The sequence below is a fragment of the Spodoptera frugiperda genome, chromosome 11 (assembly GCF_023101765.2).
Source record: "Spodoptera frugiperda isolate SF20-4 chromosome 11, AGI-APGP_CSIRO_Sfru_2.0, whole genome shotgun sequence".
NCBI classification, from domain to species: domain Eukaryota; kingdom Metazoa; phylum Arthropoda; class Insecta; order Lepidoptera; family Noctuidae; genus Spodoptera; species Spodoptera frugiperda.
Genome location: NC_064222.1, coordinates 4784381 through 4802824, shown reverse-complemented (window position 1 = coordinate 4802824; position 18444 = coordinate 4784381). Strand labels below are relative to the sequence as shown.

The following is an 18444-nucleotide window of genomic DNA, read 5'->3' as shown; positions in this document are numbered from 1 at the left end:
ATAGCCTATTAGGGACGAAAGGCAATAATGGCAACCTTAAGAGTTTGTCAAACCTTTTTACATGCGTGGAAATTGGGAAAATGTTTTCTAGAAACGTTTTTGTTCTTTTAGAGGTGATGTTTTATAACATTTTACAAGTTTTAGACACCATCTGTTCTTATTTGCACATTTGATGTCATTTAGACATATAGATAAAGCTAAATAAATAAATACAATATTTAAAAAGGTCCTAGTCAAAGAAAAGAAAATTGTTTCAGACGCATTTTATTTCCACATACTTAACACCTTTGCTCTCCCAGAAACACTATAACTAAACATATCATACTAAGTTAGTATTACTAACAACGCATGCGATCACAGTCGCACAAAAAGCACTTATTTTACTACTTTCTTACCTATGATATCATTAACAGTCAAATAGACGCTACGAGACACACTTCGAACACTATCCACGAACCTTTCAATCCTCATTATTACACTGAACATGCCATAAAATGATAATTAGTTAGTAATTAGACACAATATTCGAATCTGCTTGCAAGTCAAGCACAAACTAATGAAATGGGAGCATGCAGGTAGCTTCAGTAGTGTTTGTGAAGTGTCAAGATAATTTTGATGGAAGGAGAGACAGCAAAATTAGTAGCTAAGAAAAAGACAATAATTATAATGTGTTATTTAGTAAATACTACGGGATAATGTGGATTAATAATTTAACATCAATTTCGGTCGGTGCCGTGGCTGGGCTGGCTGCCTCGCAACGTGTCGAAGGTTCGATTTTGTGTGATCTACCAATTGTTGTTTCGGGTCTGTGTGTCACATGTATGTAAAATTGAATGTTTGTACATGCACCCACGACCCAGGAGATAATCCTAGTGTGTGGCAACGGTTAAAAAAACGAATAAATATAGCCTACGTCTCAAGTCGCAGTATTCTAAATCCTTATCTATCTTATTATAATATTTAGCCTGTACCTACTTTGAAAATACAAAAATTATATAAGATATGTCGTATGGAATAAAGTGAAAAGCCCTTTCGAAGTTTGTGTATCGGAGGTCAACTTTCTGCGCCTCAAAAGTCACAAAGGGACTGATTACCTTATTCCCGCATCCTAACTTGTAGTTTGCAAGTTGACGACTAGTTTAGAACTACTTAGGTATACCCCTACTTATCTCTGGATAACGTTTAAGTTATTCCCTTTAGTTTATTCGATGTTAAGTTAACGTTGAACTTTACACAAATAATTTGAATAGCTATACTCGTATAACTAATGCCAAAAAATGGACTGATTACCAGTTAATGAATTAAGTGATGAATCTAGATTCGAGATTTATTGCCGTTTATACGCAATCACCCCTAAACTAAGTAAATGTGGGAATGGGAGAGTCATGCTTCAGCACGAATGTGGCGTCTCGAAACCGGAGTGATACCACGGCCTCACACAAAACGATTATGTGAGCGATGTTACCGGAGACCCAATTACCCCCTTTCCAATCTTCTTAATCACCGATTCCCCAACAACCCTTAAATTTCTAACCTAACTTGTTATTTAAGGATAGTTTTTCGACCTGGCGTCAGTCACCTATATGCAGACAGGAGGGCCAAGTTGTAAAACTGGAGTATCGACCCAGGATGATGTCACTTTATCGAGTGAAGCCGTAACTACGCACTGATTTCGCGGCGATGCGCGATGGGGTGCCATTTATTAGGTATCAACCTAAGTGTGGACTTACTAGGTATAGATATATAAGTACCAGCGACTGATCCCTTTGAAAATTAGCTTTTTTACTTTTTATATAAGGCATGAAACACGTAAACGAGCAGATGTATCACCTGATGGTAAGGAATCGCTGCCACCCATGGACACTTGAAACACCAGAGGCGTTACAAGTGCGTTGCCGGCTTTTTGGGCTTTAGTAATTTAAGGGTTGTTGTTCGGGAACTGGGATTGGGAAGATTGGGGAGGGAGAAATTGGGCCTCCGGTAACCTCACTCACACAACGAAATACAACGCAAGTGTTGTTTCACGTCGGTTTTTTGTGAGGTCGTGGTATCACTCCGGTCGAAGCCGACTTTATTCGTGCCGAAGCATGGCTTTCCCACTTAACTTACTGCGATTGGCGTAAAGGTGTTACAAATTCCGTTGCGTATTTTGTAAATAGGGTCTTAGGTGTGATTGATATGTCTTTTAAAACTTTTCTCGCTGAGAAAAATCGTTGTTCACAGAGGTAGCTTTTAGAAATGCGTCGTGTTGCTAAAACCGATTATTCAATTTCACTCTTCGGCAATGTACCTAGTATATTGCGTTGAGTATCGAATCAATATTTCAGCGAAATCTACTGAAGCTCTCGGGCTGAATTTTGGCACAATCTTACTTTTACTTTTCTTTGATTTGTACCTGATTATGTAATAGTCCATCTAAGGATTAGTATTATGTGTGTAACAATATTAATTTTCTTAGTATTATTAAATTTAATATTATATTTAATTATTATTTATTATATTTCAATATTATTAAATTCATCTGATTGTCATGCTATTTAGTGTGTAAAGTAATACATAGCATCGAAAGGTTGGCTTGGTGATCTGTAGCATAGCTTTCACACCAATCTCAAGTTTATAGTATCTAATTGTTTGCCGTACATTGTTAAGTGATAATAAGATTAATTAATTAATTTTGATATCACTATTTTCATGCGTCGTTTGCACAAAACACACAGACCATTTTTTGATTTTTGATACAGGGTGGAAACCTTCCTAACCTAATGTCTTACGTATTCTCTTCCGCTCTATCTTTGGGTGAAACAATTTCTTTTTCAATACTCATTATGGATAGGTCGTTGAAAGGGCGTAAAAATGTCACATTAACAACTGCAGTGTACTTATAAGAATGTGTAAGCAATGCACGATAAATATTTGCTCTGCGCTCACATCGAAGTATGAAACGTCACACGACAGTCAATGAGTCATCCACTGCGCTAGCCGTACATTGACCCACATTCAAATATAAGGCGTAGCTACGGTGATCTGTCAGAACAACGCTCGACTAGTTTCCAGGTATATCGGGACTCATAGTCAAGCATTTATACGAGTACCTATTCAAGTCACAAGACCGCTTTCATCGTAGTTGTTAGTTATTTCGATTTCTTCCCTTTTTTTACTATTTTATTAGAGTTCCGTAGCCAAATGGCAAAAACAGAACCCGAAAGATTCGTCATGTCTGTCTGTCCGTCCGTTCGTATGTAACAGCCATTTATTTTTTATTCAAGTTGTTCTTCTATCCTTACCATCAAAATAGTGTAAATAATTCTGAGTAGAGTTTACTCAATGAAGCCTTACTTTGTATTGTTATCTTAGGTTATGATACGAGATAATTTATTAACAAGATAACAGATGAAACTACTTGCATTGTGTGACTAATTGTTACAAGTTAATTACGACAATATATGAGTACCTTTATATATATAGGTAATGAGATATAATCATGCTAATATCTAGGACACATTTCTTTTTTGAGGGGGGAAAATCATCCAATGTCTTCTCCCGCCTTGGGTGAGGCAGGAGGGAGTGTCAGACTCTTACTGACTAAAAACCACCCCGTTCCTTCTCCTGCTTTGAGCCTGAGCCTTGGTAACCTGTTACGTTGTACGCAACTCCGATATCAAGGATACCTAGGTACACTCGAAAAATATCAAATCTTTATCACATCACATCAACAGCCCATATGTGGGCACTGCAGACCAAAGGCCTTTTCTCGCATAATCACCACGCTTGCTCAATGCGGGTTGGTCATCTTTATTTACTGAAAATATCAATAGAGAGATAATATTTTTCCCGAGACTTATTTTTAATTAAGGCCCTGCCACAATTGCTATTGACAATTGATATTTTCGAAAATACGGCATAAAAGTAAAAAAGAAATGAAACGCATCTAACATTTATAAAGTAAATAATTTTGTACTAGGTAAATATAGCCCAGTTATGTAGTATTTTGCCTACAGTTGAAAGAATTAGGTTAGTGCAACAAAATGGCGGCCAGTCAGACAGGCAACATGGTAATCCTGGCGACGGAAGCAGATTACAGCGACTTAGTGCATGCACAGCACAAATTAAATAAAAAGCTTGCTTTTACTTCTTTTTCTACCTTTCCATTTATATTATTTACCGAGTAATGTCTATTTATTTAGTCATATAGTGAAGTAAAATATCATGAAGAAACCCGGACGTAAGTATATTTTATTTTTTATTTTGTGGCGTTTAGCAATCTCTGTGTGAGAAGATTGCATATCATCGCGATACCAAAACGCATGGGGAGGTACAGCAGTTACAATTACAAGCCAAATAATATACTAGGTAATACATAAGTCACGCGACGTACGCAGGTCCCTTTTTTCAGGCAGGAAAATCATCCAATGACTTCTCCCGCTTTGGGTGAAGGGAGAAGGAGTAGATTCTTACTGACTAAAAACCATCCCCTTCTCCCGCTTTGACCCGGTAACCTTTTACGTTATCCGCAGCTCCAAATAAGTAGCTACCTACAGTACTTAAAATTGATAAAATTTAAACCAGTTCAGTTCCTAGTTCCGATTGCAAATCGGATAAAAATATCTGGACACTAAATCAAACCAACAATAGGTCTATATAAATAGATATGTTTATCTTCTAAAATGATATAAGTATTGTTTAGTCTATCCAACCCACATCCAATAAGATATTCTATTAAAAAAACTACCTACGTTAGCAAAATCCCACAACAAAGAGACGTCACGTGAAAGGTCACAAACTTGATATTTCGAGGCAGAAACTAGAATAGAAACTGTTATTGTTTATTCTATGTAAGAAACTGTCGCCGGCCCGTGATCGGCAAGAATGGATACACACACGAACGATACACAATCAGAATTCAGAATGCTTGACTTAAACATGCGGGTTTTTTCTAGAAAAAGAGGGATGATCCTCTTATCCTATTTATAGACATACTTACTACCTACTACTATTGGTCTTTTTCTTGTTTAAAAACAAGAAGAATTGAGCAACGGCGATAAAGACTTCTTTCTTCTGTCTTTTTAAGGAATAGGTCGATAAACGAGCTAACGGATCATGTGATGGTAAGCAATGGATAAATAAGTAATATCAGCTACTATTAACTACAACTATTAACAGATAAATAGTTACAAAATACGTTGCCAGCCTTTATGATGGGAGGATTGCAGCTGGTGATCTCACTCACACGGCAAAACACAATGCAAGCGTTGTTTCACGGGGCCCAGTAGGATTGATGCCGACCCGGAGCTGCGGATTGCCTAGCGTGTTACTGGCTTGAACAGCAGGAGTATAGGAACAGGGTGGATTTTAGTCAGTAAGAGTCTGACACTGCCTCTCGCCACACACAAGGCAGGGAAAGGCATTGGAAAATTTTTCCTCTCAAAAAAAAAAGCGTTGTTTCACGCCTGTTTTTCTGTGAGGCCGTGGAATCAACCAAGTGAAAAATAGCGCTTATGTGGAAACAATATTTCCAATATGTCTCTTATTTAGATATCGAAATCCAAAACATCTTATTCAATAGTTCCTCAACCTCAACCACGGATAGTAGTTTGAAACTCTTTTTCGAAAGCTTGAGACAAAGTTGTGAGATACTGGCATGTTCTATACAACTTGCAGTATTGTAAAGTTTCGCTGGATTCCGCAAGTTTGTACTAAGCCTTAGGGCTAACTTTCACCAGCGGCAACGTTCGACATTCGTATTGGAACATCCAGCCCGCTATTGTGCACTCCTTAGGGAAATATAATGAGGACTACGGAGAAAGTTATTTATTACGCTATCTATTACTGCTTATTGGAGTATGTGCATTGATCATTATTATTAATTATCGAATATAATAGGATAGTTTCCTACTAGTCAAATGCAATACTTTTTTCGAAACGTCATAAACAATTTTTTCTATGAATTTTCTGCGTTATGACGTCATCAGATTTTTAAGTCAAATAGCAGGACTTATTACTAGAAAATTAGCTACACAATCGAAAATTAAATAGTTCATCAAATCTATGAATAAAAATGTGATTATTTTTTAGTATTTTATTGTATACATATAGTATTATAGTACAAAATCTAAGCACACAAATACAAAGTTATTTTTGTATTATACCATGGTCGTGTTCAATGACATTGTCCTTGACTCAATATAGACTAGATGCTAATTACATCTATACATAGTATAAAACAAAGTCGCCCATTTTGTCTGTAGTCCCTTCGTATGCATAAAACTTTAAAACTACGCAACGGATTTTGATGCGGTTTTCACTAATAGAAAGAGTATTTTCTCCGACAGGTTTTTATATATAATTGAAATACATTGAAACTATATTAGCTGAGTTATAGCGATTTATGTCCAAAAAGTCAGAAAAAAATCTAATTGAAGATTGCATTTGTGCGTGCGCCGCTTATACCGTTGGATACAAGTAAGAACAATGTATAGCAAAAACATTGGTCTTTATTAGTTCTACAAAAAAGTCCGCGATGACATATATCCAGCTTTTTTATTTAAGTCACAAAAACTACTTTTCTGTATTAAGAAAACATTTAATTCGTTGGGTGATGTTTAACTGGTGATATTACCAATAATACATATATCCTTATCATAATAAGTAAGCTCACCATCACGAGCATTTAATTTAGATTATTTTTGCAGTTTACAGTGTGTTATTTAGACATATAGTTTAGGAGATATCACGATATTAGTATTGCGGCACGGTACGGGCCGGCCGCGGCGGCGGGGGCAGCGTCCCTATAAATAATATTAAAAAGTAGGTACTACGACTTTGATCTATACATATAAGACAAAAAAAAATCTGTACATTACTTAAATATTTTTTCCAAAAACTGATAGGGGGGGCGATCAAAGAAGAGTCACAGAAACCAAAAAACATTTTAATATTTTAAACGCGGTTAAGGGAAAGAGAAGTTATTGTGAATTGAAAATTAGTATCCAATATGTGTTGGTGCGTTGACTGTATTTGTCGAAGTAGCGGGATACACGCAAACGAAGTTGCGCGGGTCAGCTAGTTCATTAATATTTATCTACTATCCTATCTCGGATTAGTCATACCAATACAGCATAGCGTAGAGATTTCCATTCTCATGACTGTTTACTTGTTTCAATGTTTTTCCTGTTTCAACAAACCTACATGTTATTAACTAGTTATAAAACGTTAAAAGTTGACGCCACGTTTGTTTTTGTATAACTATCTTGGCGCGATGAACTCAAACACTACTAAACACTATTTCATGCAGTTTTTTCACTTATTTGCAGCTTTGCGGGACATTTTATATAGATGAATTAACTCGTCTACTAGCCCTAAAAATATACCTATGTAAGCTAAAGAATTTTGGAGGCCTCTCCCTAAGTATAGGACTAAGGGGGACGCCTTTATTCAGCAGTGGACTCTCTCGGCTGATGATGATGATGATAAAGATTTTTTTATGATACACGAAATTTTATAGTTTGAATTCAATTTAAGAAATTTACAAAATTTAAGTACATAATAAACTTTACAACGAAGGTGCGCGAGATTAGGCACTGGTGACCGCTGACAATTAGAAAACATTTCTATACCATATGGGAGACTAAGATTTTGATTCGTGAAGAGAGTAGATCACACATACTTTTCCATTCTCCGAAAAAAAGAACGGTTCCCTTGTGAACAAATCGCTTTAACAAAGTAGCGGGCAGAAGACAAATTAACAGATGAGTCATATTATAAGACACTCTAACACTAAAGTACCTACATAGATCGTTTAAATGGTCATATTAGCTAACGAAATTACCAGCTGGTTGATTGTAAGCGTCCAATAGAAACGAGGGAAGCCATTGTTTGGTGTTCCACCAAGGTCAGACATATTCACCTCGGCTGAGTTTCATATCGCAAAACTGCTACAGTTGCTTTGCTACTCATTTATTAATAACGGTTCTTTTTATAATGGCTTAATGGTCACCATTGGTCAAGTTTTATAGGATACTAGCAAACTCGGCGAACTCCGTTTCGCTACCAATGATTTTCCCTGTTTTCTTGCTTTTCTTTTGAATTTTTTAACCCTCACGGAGCCCGAGACCTTTCCAACGAATGCAAAACCGTGGAAATCGGTTCGTGCGTTCTGGAGTTATAGCAACAGGAAGGAAAACCCGACTTATTTTTATATAATAGATTCCTTATAACATGTGTTTTAAGTTTGTTTTCTCGAGCAAGTAGACTGTTATGTAGAAGTAACTAATCTAACTCGCATTTCGCCAATAGGGTAGATGACTAATTTTTATTTTAATATCCGTCTTGTAGATTATTTTAAAACACTAGACAAGTATTGTTCATTTCTTACGGAAACAAATTACTTCAGATTCGATCGACGTTTTAAACGTAGAAATTTGCACTCCTAAACTTTGATTTGTTTTATACAAGTAATGTTATCTTATATGACAAAATGAAAAAATACGTGTCTAATATTTTTTCATTATCAAACTGACGGACTAAATAGATTTTTAACTTCCTGTCATCATCGCTATTAAATTCTAGACTACGTGATACTTATTAGAGAATGAAACAAAATTACAAATTGAGTAATTTATAGTTAAAATAACCTAGTAGTTATTAGGTACTATAATTTTATTACTTTTAAATTAATGTGTCTAGGCACCGATTTTGGTATTTCAATGCCAAATGTATTTGTTTTAATTCTAAACCTTATTGCATTTAAACATTACTGCTTAACCTTATTTTAAAACTGTAGTAGTGTCTAAGATCAGGGTCTGAATGTGGTGAATGTCCATTTGTAACGTGTCTGTTGATGAGATCATGCAGACGCGATTTCGTCATTAGTTAATGGCTTTTACAGTAAACTCGGTAACGCTACTAAACTTGGTTTTGTGATACGTCATCGGAAGATATAGGTTTCATTTATTTATCTAGTGTAAATAAGAACTAAATATGTTTAAAAATAAGTTAAGTCTTTTCTTCTCTTTACAAAACGTTGCCTCTACGCTAGGATTTTCTCCTGTGTCGTAGGTGCGTTTACAAATATACAATTTCACATACACATGACACCCAGATCCGGAACAATAATTTGTGGATCACACAAAGAATTGCTCCGTGTGGGAATCGACCAGGAAACGCGCTAACAGTGCAGATAACTCAGTAACTAACTATTTAACTCGCTAACCGCGCAGACAAATTAATTCACACTTGACTGATTTAAACAGAATCCAATACTGACGCTTTGTACCGACGAACTATCTTCAAATAAATACGTAAATAATATGATAATTATACAAATTAGTGTAAATTATGAATCATACGTAGTAGCGTCACTGATAGTGAAATGATTGATAACGTATGGACATTTCCTACTAAATAACGACCGAACTTCTGTCTGATAGCAAACACGGGTTCTACTGAAAGAATGAGTCATTTTAAAAGATTCAAAGACGGATGAGAGTAGGTACTCAATTAGCAAACTGAATTTCGTATTCAATAAAAAATATTTTTTATAGATAGATTGGTCAGCATTTGGTCAATATCTCGCCTGGTGCTAAACGATATAGGGACCTACGATGGAACACGCCTGCCCGTTACTAACCTATTCACTCGGGCCTTGAAGACACCCAGGTATCCCTTCAGGAAACATAGACTCTGGGAAACAATTCCACTCCTTAGCAATTCGCACAAGGAAACTCGACGCGAAGAGCTTCATGCGAGCGGGTGGGATATCTACCATGACCATGAATAGTAAATCAAGATTAATTTACACCATCAAACGCAAAAAGCCGTTTTCAAAATGTAAATGTAATTTTGAAAGATTTGAAAGACTGAACAGAACCTTTTTCTGCTTCTTCTCACCCAAAGCAGGAGAAGTCATTGGATCATTTACCCCAGTTACAAAAAACCCGAACAGAAATAGACCACAGCCTTGTAAAATTAGTACTGAATCAAGGTGACTTGTTTTGATTACTATTGCAGAAGCCTGTTACTGCACCATGGGCCATCGTATACCGAAGCCAATCCAGTAGTAATTGTCTGTACGCAATCGCTTTCACAGACTGTCGACATGACCTTGCCGGGGCATTTCTTGTTCAATGCGGGTGCTCATTGCGAACAATGGATTTCGTAATCGGTATTTATTTTTATTGGGACATACTTAACATCGTTTTATAGTAAATTAAGTTAGAACTAGGTGTAGTATGACCTGTGTATCACCTATTGACCACGCTGTCGAGTTTAGGGTTTTATCACGGTAACGATGGAGTTTTTTGCTCGTTCCTCTCCATTCGAAACTACACTTTGGAACGAGCGCCTAGCTTCACTGACGAACAGACTGACGGACAATTCAATTTGACGTTTCAAAAGTGCCTAATTTAGGATTAATTGAAATAAATGCTTTGACTTTGACTTTGTGCATCACCCTTCAAATCCTTTAATAACTTGCACAGCACATAAAACACGTGTCAATAACTAAAGTTTACCTTAATTTGAAATTAGACACGATAATAAATACGCGTCGGTTTCATGAGCTATAAAGACAGAACGGATTGGTCTGAAACCGTGTTAAATTTTATGCATTACGATGTTTTCGCGTTTGAAACGATATGCGCGGACGTTGGGTTCAACAAACTATGCATGGATGTTACCAAAAACGAGAACGTACCGGGGAGAATTGATCCGGAACTACGGAAGGGTATTGGGTCAGTTACCGGAGTCTGAACTAATTCATGCGATGCTGTGGACCAGTACCCTTAGTATGAGTTTGCTTTACGTTTTTTTTTCTTTTTTTATGTTTAATGGGCCCACGTTTGGCCGCTATCTCGCCTGATGGTAAGTGAAAACGTTAAAAGTAATCGAAACGAGAGTGCGTTCAGCGCTCTAATTGGCCAGCTCGAATAAACCAACCAATCAGAGCGTCGAACGGGCTTTCGTTTCGTACTAAGGGTACAGTATTGTTAAGGGCTTATCGCGTTCATAATTTAGCCACTTAATCCGTTATGGACGGATCCCGGAACATTTTTAATATTTCAAATGTTGCCCTGCTACGAATTTTTAATGTGAATGCTTGTGAACATGGGTGAGCGAGTGTGTTACATTTTTATGTAAAAATTTTAACAGTAATTCTAAAATAACCGTAATTTAACATCTGCATTTGATATTTAGACATTAGTAAAACAGACAGCAACCAACCAGTCTCGAATATCCCTACATGACTAATTCGCGACCTCTAGTTGGGCGGTCGCCAAAAATCTGCTGTGAATATATGTACTTACCAAACATGGTATACTAGGTACATTAACATGTCTACGCTACAAGTTTCTGTTCTCCTACAAACATAGACAGTCGAAATGCTCTAGAAATAAAACATTTTCAATTTGGACAATCAAATTATCCGCCTGTACACCTCATCCGGATGGTGGGAGCGACTGCGCGAATCCTACCGACGACCGATTATGACGTGCCCACGTACGGTTATTGGAAATATCCCCAACACATTCGGAGCAAATATAGACTAAGCATCTTAACGTAATCGGAAACTAGATAAAATCCAAGGATAAGAAGTGTTAGGTACTTAGATCTATTTACGGCTAGGTTTGGCTAGAAATAAAATATTGAGACATGAAATATCTGTTATTTTAATGCCTCATTCACATAGGTAAGGTACATACATAGGCATTATCTATGAAACCTATTTCAAAATTATCTCTATCTAGTATCAATTGTATCAATACCTAGATATGTTCTATAGTTTATAGTATAGGTATCAGTTACCAACTCACATGATTTTAATTTGTACCACTGGTCCCTGATCCCATAGTAAACTTTATCAGTCACATTCAGCACGGCTTTCGACATTTTTAAAACACTGCACTTTTACAGATTTTCAATAAATAAGTAACACATAAAAGTTTGTCTTTCATGACTCATTTAACTCATTGAATCATGCTGAGAAAAAAGTTAACTAGATAAAACACTACAAAGTTCTCAATTAGCCAAAATTGCCGATATTTAAATTGATGACAAAAAAACTATTACTCAAATGACGTTTTGTAATTACTTTTTCTATTTTTAGAAACACGTTTGTCTGTGAAACACTGCACATCAGCCAAATGTTGATCACAACTGACTGATAACATGCTCAAAGGCTGTCAATATTGATAACAATGATAAAATATCTATGTGGTACAGAGCATGTACCTGATAGTGATGATTATACAAATATACCATCTATTGGCATTCAAACATCAATCATTGTTTAAAATGGTTTCAAACAGTTGAGTCAAAGTTTGACAAGGAAATCCAGAATACAGATAAAAAATATTTGTCTATTCTTACAAAATACATCTTGTATTTTGTAACTCCTAACTCAAAGGTGTGATTCGGAATTCGTAAAAAAAAAATATCCTTGCTAATGAACTGTGTTTAAACCATTATTTATATTTATAAAAGACTATGTTTGACTAGAAATGCTGACAGTGCTGACTAAACAATATTTTAAAGTAGAATATTTCAGACCTACAAAAAAATTAAGGAGGATTAGAAATAATTTAGGGTTTATTATAAATATCTAGTAATAATGTACTTTGTTCCTAGCATTAGAATATTCCACAATAATATTATTGTATTGATAGTGCTGCAAATAGGAATAATCCAGTTTGGCCAATCAGTAGCATCTCAACTGGATGGAACTGGATAAAAACCTAGATAACATTAGGTACCTACTTGGACAAATGGACATCCTACTAATTTTATTACGTACACGAATGCGCGAGTTTTCTACAGAATATTACGCATACCTAGTAAATTTTTTGTAACGATTAGTCAAATTAGTATTTTTAAATGAGTATATTTTGTTATTGTAATTTTATCTAGTTAATAGAATCGCATGCAAAACAAGCAACTAACTACAAAAGTGCAGGTGTTAGGAAACATAAGACAAAAGCTTTAAAAACTACGTATTTAGGGCCAGCTTAGAGCTTTTACCATTTATTTTATGCACGGGTTAGTGTTTAGGTAGCTTTATGAGTCATTCAAATGCGTCATATTACAGATTTAGCATCTTAACAACAGTTAATCGATCTCGTAGGATCATACATAGATGGATACATAACAGTTAATACTCAAAACAAGGTGAAATAAATTAAAACAAAATGTTAAATGCATTACAAAATGTATTGTTAATAAAACAAAAGCGTACACATAATCTTGCGGCTACTGTGCATAGAAAAATTATAGCTTCTCGTTTACTTGTGACGTTCGAGCCGTAATTGTTGATGCTGGTGTTTGCGAAATCATCACTGAACCTTTTATAACCGTCGGACGGCGAAGACGGGCTCCTCAAAGAAGCCATTTTTCAATACTGAATTTTTTGACATTTGCCTAATTTGACATTGATTGGTGTTGCGTTCACTCATTCACTGCGTTCATCATCAGTATAAAAATACCATAGACATTTTGGGTAACGGTCCGGCACCGACTAACTCATTGAAATAAAGAAACATTATATTTATTGTTTCCTGATAAATGCTATAAAAAGTATTGTACTCCTCCCAATTATATTACAACAACAAAGAGCATTAAAGAGATAATATGAGTAATTTGCAATACTTCGAAAATAAAACATATGCTGAAAGTTGAAGATATGGTTATTATAGACATCATAGTAAGTAGTAATATAAATAAAATAACTAAATAAACAGTAAAAAACATATATTCCCAATTTTAAATAAATAAATAAGTAAAAGCTAAATATTCGTTCAGAAACGTTTAACGGCTAAAAAGCCAGTAATCCAAATACTTTGCAAAGCAGCCATAGACAAAATCTTTTGTGACAATTTCTTTTTTCTTTGATCCCGGTTGGAATGTGAGTTGATGTTGTTTTCAACGAAAATAAATCCAAAGGAATAGTTTAATATTTAACTCCTTTTCTCCATTACCTGTAAGAATTACGAAAAGTATCCTGCAAACAAGTGATTGTGTGTTATATTTTGGTTTTACCCTAAATCTACATCTTAGAAATTTGCATCGAAAGTTTTGACGTTCGCCAAGTGATAGTGAATAAACAGTGAAAGAGTAGGATTTCGTGTGAAAATGTAATATATTCACAGTGCAAATGCCTAAAAGTAGTGTCTAAATCACTTGTTTGTAAGGAGAAGTGTAAAAAACACAGATAACCTCAAAGTCGAAGTCAGGTGGCGAGTTTGTTGTTAAGGTTGTGTTTCTGTTTGTGCAGATTCTAAATGGCTCCACCACAGCCTAAGGCGGCGGCCAAGCCCGCCGCAGCGCCCGCAGGCGGCGTAGCCAAGGCCAAAGTTGGCAAATCAAGGAATTACGACCTGGGAAATGGAGTAGTTCGCTTCTCCAAGACGAGGATGTTCCACAAGAAGGTGAGCTGGTTTCCTTAACACGTTACAAGATAGCTAACCTCTCTTTGATGTTATAAAATATTCAATTAAAGTATGAAACTTCATGTCAACAAATGTGTGACCCATGTGCAGTAGGGCAACAATAAGTTTATAATACAACTCTTTATTATTTTATCTTCAAAGCTAACCTGACCTTTTCACATGTCAGCTTGCTTCTCAGTAGACTATGTTAGGTAATTCTAGCTCCATAAAATGAACAATGTTAATAATGCAACCATATATTATCCTGTTTGGTATCCTATTAGGTTATGTTTACTGTGATATCCTAAATCTTTACAGGAAAGCTTAGGAAGTTGTATAAACCTTCAGAATACCCTACCAACAAAGAATCCTTTGACAAAACCAAAGTCAAGTCACATTCATAATATTTCAATCAAACCAGGAAGGCACTTATGAACATAAAATCAACAATGAAATCTTTGAAACTTGATTCTCTATAAATTTTCTTTAATCAAAACTCTACATAATCTATTTTCTCCTTTTCCAGGCTAAGTACAGGTTTGTGGGCAAAAAGAACCCCAAACCAGAGAAGCCCAAGAAGCCCTCCGTAGTTGTCAAGCAGATCGGTGGTGAGAAGAACGGAGGAACCCGTACCGTGCTCCTGCGCCGCAGAAAGTCCTTCTACCCCACTCAGGACAAGTGAGTTCACTTTTATTTTATTGTCACATAGTTTTTAGAATAATCTTATGTTGTGATAGTACCTACCTACATGTTAAAATTGTGATGTTGCTATTTACATTTATTAGTAAACTTATCTCTATTCGTTATTGGCTGAAATGTGTAATCTTATTCCAAAACTTGTCAGTCAATCTCGTTTTTGACAGAATGACAATATTCATTCTATTTTTGTATGCCTTGATATATCTCAAATTTTTTATATAAACAATGCCAATCTTTCCATTGACTGTAAATTATATTAATTGTTATTTACATTTCATGCAGGGTAGCATGATATTTTTATTCTTTGATATAATGTGAATACACAATTTTTTGATTAATATAGTGAAAAGTATCTTAAACTTTCAATTTCCTGTCTTCGCACATAACATGACTGTAAACTTTTTTACAGCTTAAACAACTTTGTGCATAAAATAATTAAGAAATGTGCTACATAAAGTTTACTTTAAAGTTATACTTAATGATATGTCTCCTTTCTCCCCAGGATCCGCACTCGCCCTCACCACAAGACCTTCAGCAAGCACGTGCGCAGGACAAGGCCGACCCTCACTCCCGGCACAGTCTGCATCCTGCTCGCCGGCCGCCACGCTGGCAAGCGCGTCGTGCTTGTAGGAATCCTGCCTAGCGGTCTGTTGCTCGTCACCGGACCCTTCGCTGTGAGTATCTTTACCTAGATTCTCTTACATTTTTCTTCCTTATGCCTCAATGATGAGGATTTGTTTGTGTCTTTAGAATAGGGAACTTTGAAAACTATTTAATATCATATCATATGTGTAATATCTTAACCAAGTCGAATGATTTACAAAGTTTGAAATAATTAACTTGAACTATTTAGAAATCACTTTATTTTTAATAGATTACAGTCGTATACTCCATCTTGAATTATTATTCTTAGATTTTAATGCTATTGTAAATCTTCTAAATATGTTTTACCCAGCCAAAGAAAAACCATAAAGCAAAACTCCAAGAAATGGTGATAAAACATAATATGTATGCATACTATCATTAGATCTGAGTTAACAATATTTTCCACTCCTATTTTCAGTTCAACTCGTGCCCACTCAGGCGCATTCCCCAGCGCTATGTGATCGGCACCTCCACCAAGCTGGACCTCGGAGACTTCAAGCTCCCTGAACACCTGAACGACGAGTACTTCAAGAAGAACAAGAAGAGCGTCAAACGCAGCGTCAAGCGCAAGCAGGGAGAGGACATCTTCGCCTCCAAGAAAGAGGTAACACTGACTTCTTTAGTCTTACTATTCACTTTTCTATTTTAAAGTTTGGCTAGTGTACTACAAAAGGACTACTTAACTTTCTTATCTTCGCTCTAGGCAATCTAAGCTTTAAACCTGACTAAAGTCCTTTATTGTCAATGTCAAAGCATTTATTTCAAGTAATCCTTAATTAAGGCACTGATTTTGATAAGAAAAAGATGAAGAGCCACTCCCAGCTAGGTCCTTACTACAACTTCCGAAGATCCATATAAGATAAAACTTATGACATTTACACAACTTTATTACCAACATAATAAACATAATGTTGAAATTTTATATAAGAAGTTCAATAATGTAAGTCATGTTTTCTACTTAAAATTCCTAAATGCTAATTATAATATTTCTTTTACAGAAATACGTTCCATCAGAACAGCGCAAGACTGACCAGAAATCGGTCGACGAGGCTGTAGTGAAGGCGATAGGCAAGCGCTCCGACAAGAAGTTGCTGCGAGGCTACCTCAAGTCGTCGTTCGGCCTCCGCTCGAGCCAGTACCCCCACAGGATGCGATTCTAGATATAAGACACAATAAACATCTGTGACTAACTACAGACTTTTTATTTACATACATAAACAGACGATAAATGATATTTATTTTTGCAAATAGGTTACTATGTAACTCTTTTTCACGTCAATCTCTTAAATAACTAGATGAGGTATATGATACAACAGTTATTACTTGGATCACTAATTTAATTACTATGACCAACGCATTATATCTACTTCTAATGATCAACGTCGGTAAACCGAAATAAATACTTTCGCGTGTTGGTAATAAGCTACTACTAATTCTTTTCCATGTTGGTTCCCATCATTGCTATAATTGAGTATTGATCACCCATTGCTCATTACGATGGTTACTTGGTGAAGTACAACGTTGTGTATTAGGCTGACCCCACATTATGCGGGCGCGATCCTCGGGCGTATGAGTAGCGCGGGTGGGCGGGTCTGTCAATCTATAGCCTATGGCAATCTACAACCTGTCAATTTATAGGCCATGTCATGTCAATCTATAGGCCATGTCATGTCAATCTATAGGCCATGTCATGTCAATCTATAGGCCATGTCATGTCAATCTATAGGCCATGTCATGTCAATCTATAGGCCATGTCATGTCAATCTATAGGCCATGTCATGTCAATCTATAGGCCATGTCATGTCAATCTATAGGCCATGTCATGTCAATCTATAGGCCATGTCATGTCAATCTATAGGCCATGTCATGTCAATCTATAGGCCATGTCATGTCAATCTATAGGCCATGTCATGTCAATCTATAGGCCATGTCATGTCAATCTATAGGCCATGTCATGTCAATCTATAGGCCATGTCATGTCAATCTATAGGCCATGTCATGTCAATCTATAGGCCATGTCATGTCAATCTATAGGCCATGTCATGTCAATCTATAGGCCATGTCATGTCAATCTATAGGCCATGTCATGTCAATCTATAGGCCATGTCATGTCAATCTATAGGCCATGTCATGTCAATCTATAGGCCATGTCATGTCAATCTATAGGCCATGTCATGTCAATCTATAGGCCATGTCATGTCAATCTATAGGCCATGTCATGTCAATCTATAGGCCATGTCATGTCAATCTATAGGCCATGTCATGTCAATCTATAGGCCATGTCATGTCAATCTATAGGCCATGTCATGTCAATCTATAGGCCATGTCATGTCAATCTATAGGCCATGTCATGTCAATCTATAGGCCATGTCATGTCAATCTATAGGCCATGTCATGTCAATCTATAGGCCATGTCATGTCAATCTATAGGCCATGTCATGTCAATCTATAGGCCATGTCATGTCAATCTATAGGCCATGTCATGTCAATCTATAGGCCATGTCATGTCAATCTATAGGCCATGTCATGTCAATCTATAGGCCATGTCATGTCAATCTATAGGCCATGTCATGTCAATCTATAGGCCATGTCATGTCAATCTATAGGCCATGTCATGTCAATCTATAGGCCATGTCATGTCAATCTATAGGCCATGTCAATCTATAGCCCATGTCAATCTATAGCC

At 36.2% G+C, this 18444-nt stretch overlaps 2 protein-coding genes across 7 annotated transcripts in view; one reads left to right on the top strand and one right to left on the bottom strand.

Moving 5' to 3' along the window:
* The window catches only part of LOC118274784 (two pore channel protein 1), a 33640-nt gene extending 20202 nt beyond the window's left edge, over positions 1-13438 (bottom strand). Inside the window, exon 1 of one of the 4 annotated variants that reach the window (XM_035592484.2) lies at positions 13276-13438. In XM_035592484.2, the coding sequence (XP_035448377.1) occupies positions 13276-13378 (103 nt within the window). In that variant the 5' untranslated portion in view covers positions 13379-13438. Of the gene's footprint in view, positions 1-395; positions 544-11807; positions 12191-13225; positions 13245-13275 lie in introns of those variants that run through there. The other 3 variants (XM_050696903.1, XM_035592485.2, XM_050696902.1) reach the window with 3 other exon arrangements.
* A 320-nt stretch (positions 13439-13758) lies between these two features.
* LOC118274995 (60S ribosomal protein L6) lies at positions 13759-16948 on the top strand. Of its 3 annotated transcripts, none has more exons than XM_035592820.2 (6): positions 13759-13891; positions 14261-14414; positions 14941-15092; positions 15616-15787; positions 16177-16362; positions 16757-16948. In XM_035592820.2, exons 2-6 carry the CDS (start codon positions 14268-14270, stop codon positions 16916-16918), a joined length of 819 nt encoding a protein of 272 aa, XP_035448713.1. In that variant the 5' UTR covers positions 13759-13891; positions 14261-14267; the 3' UTR covers positions 16919-16948. The 3 variants fall into 3 exon arrangements, with proteins under 3 accessions (XP_035448713.1, XP_035448714.1, XP_035448715.1); XM_035592821.2 differs by having other exon boundaries at positions 13826-13966; XM_035592822.2 differs by lacking the exon at positions 13759-13891 and adding an exon at positions 13892-14003.
* The last annotated feature ends 1496 nt before the right edge of the window (positions 16949-18444 follow it).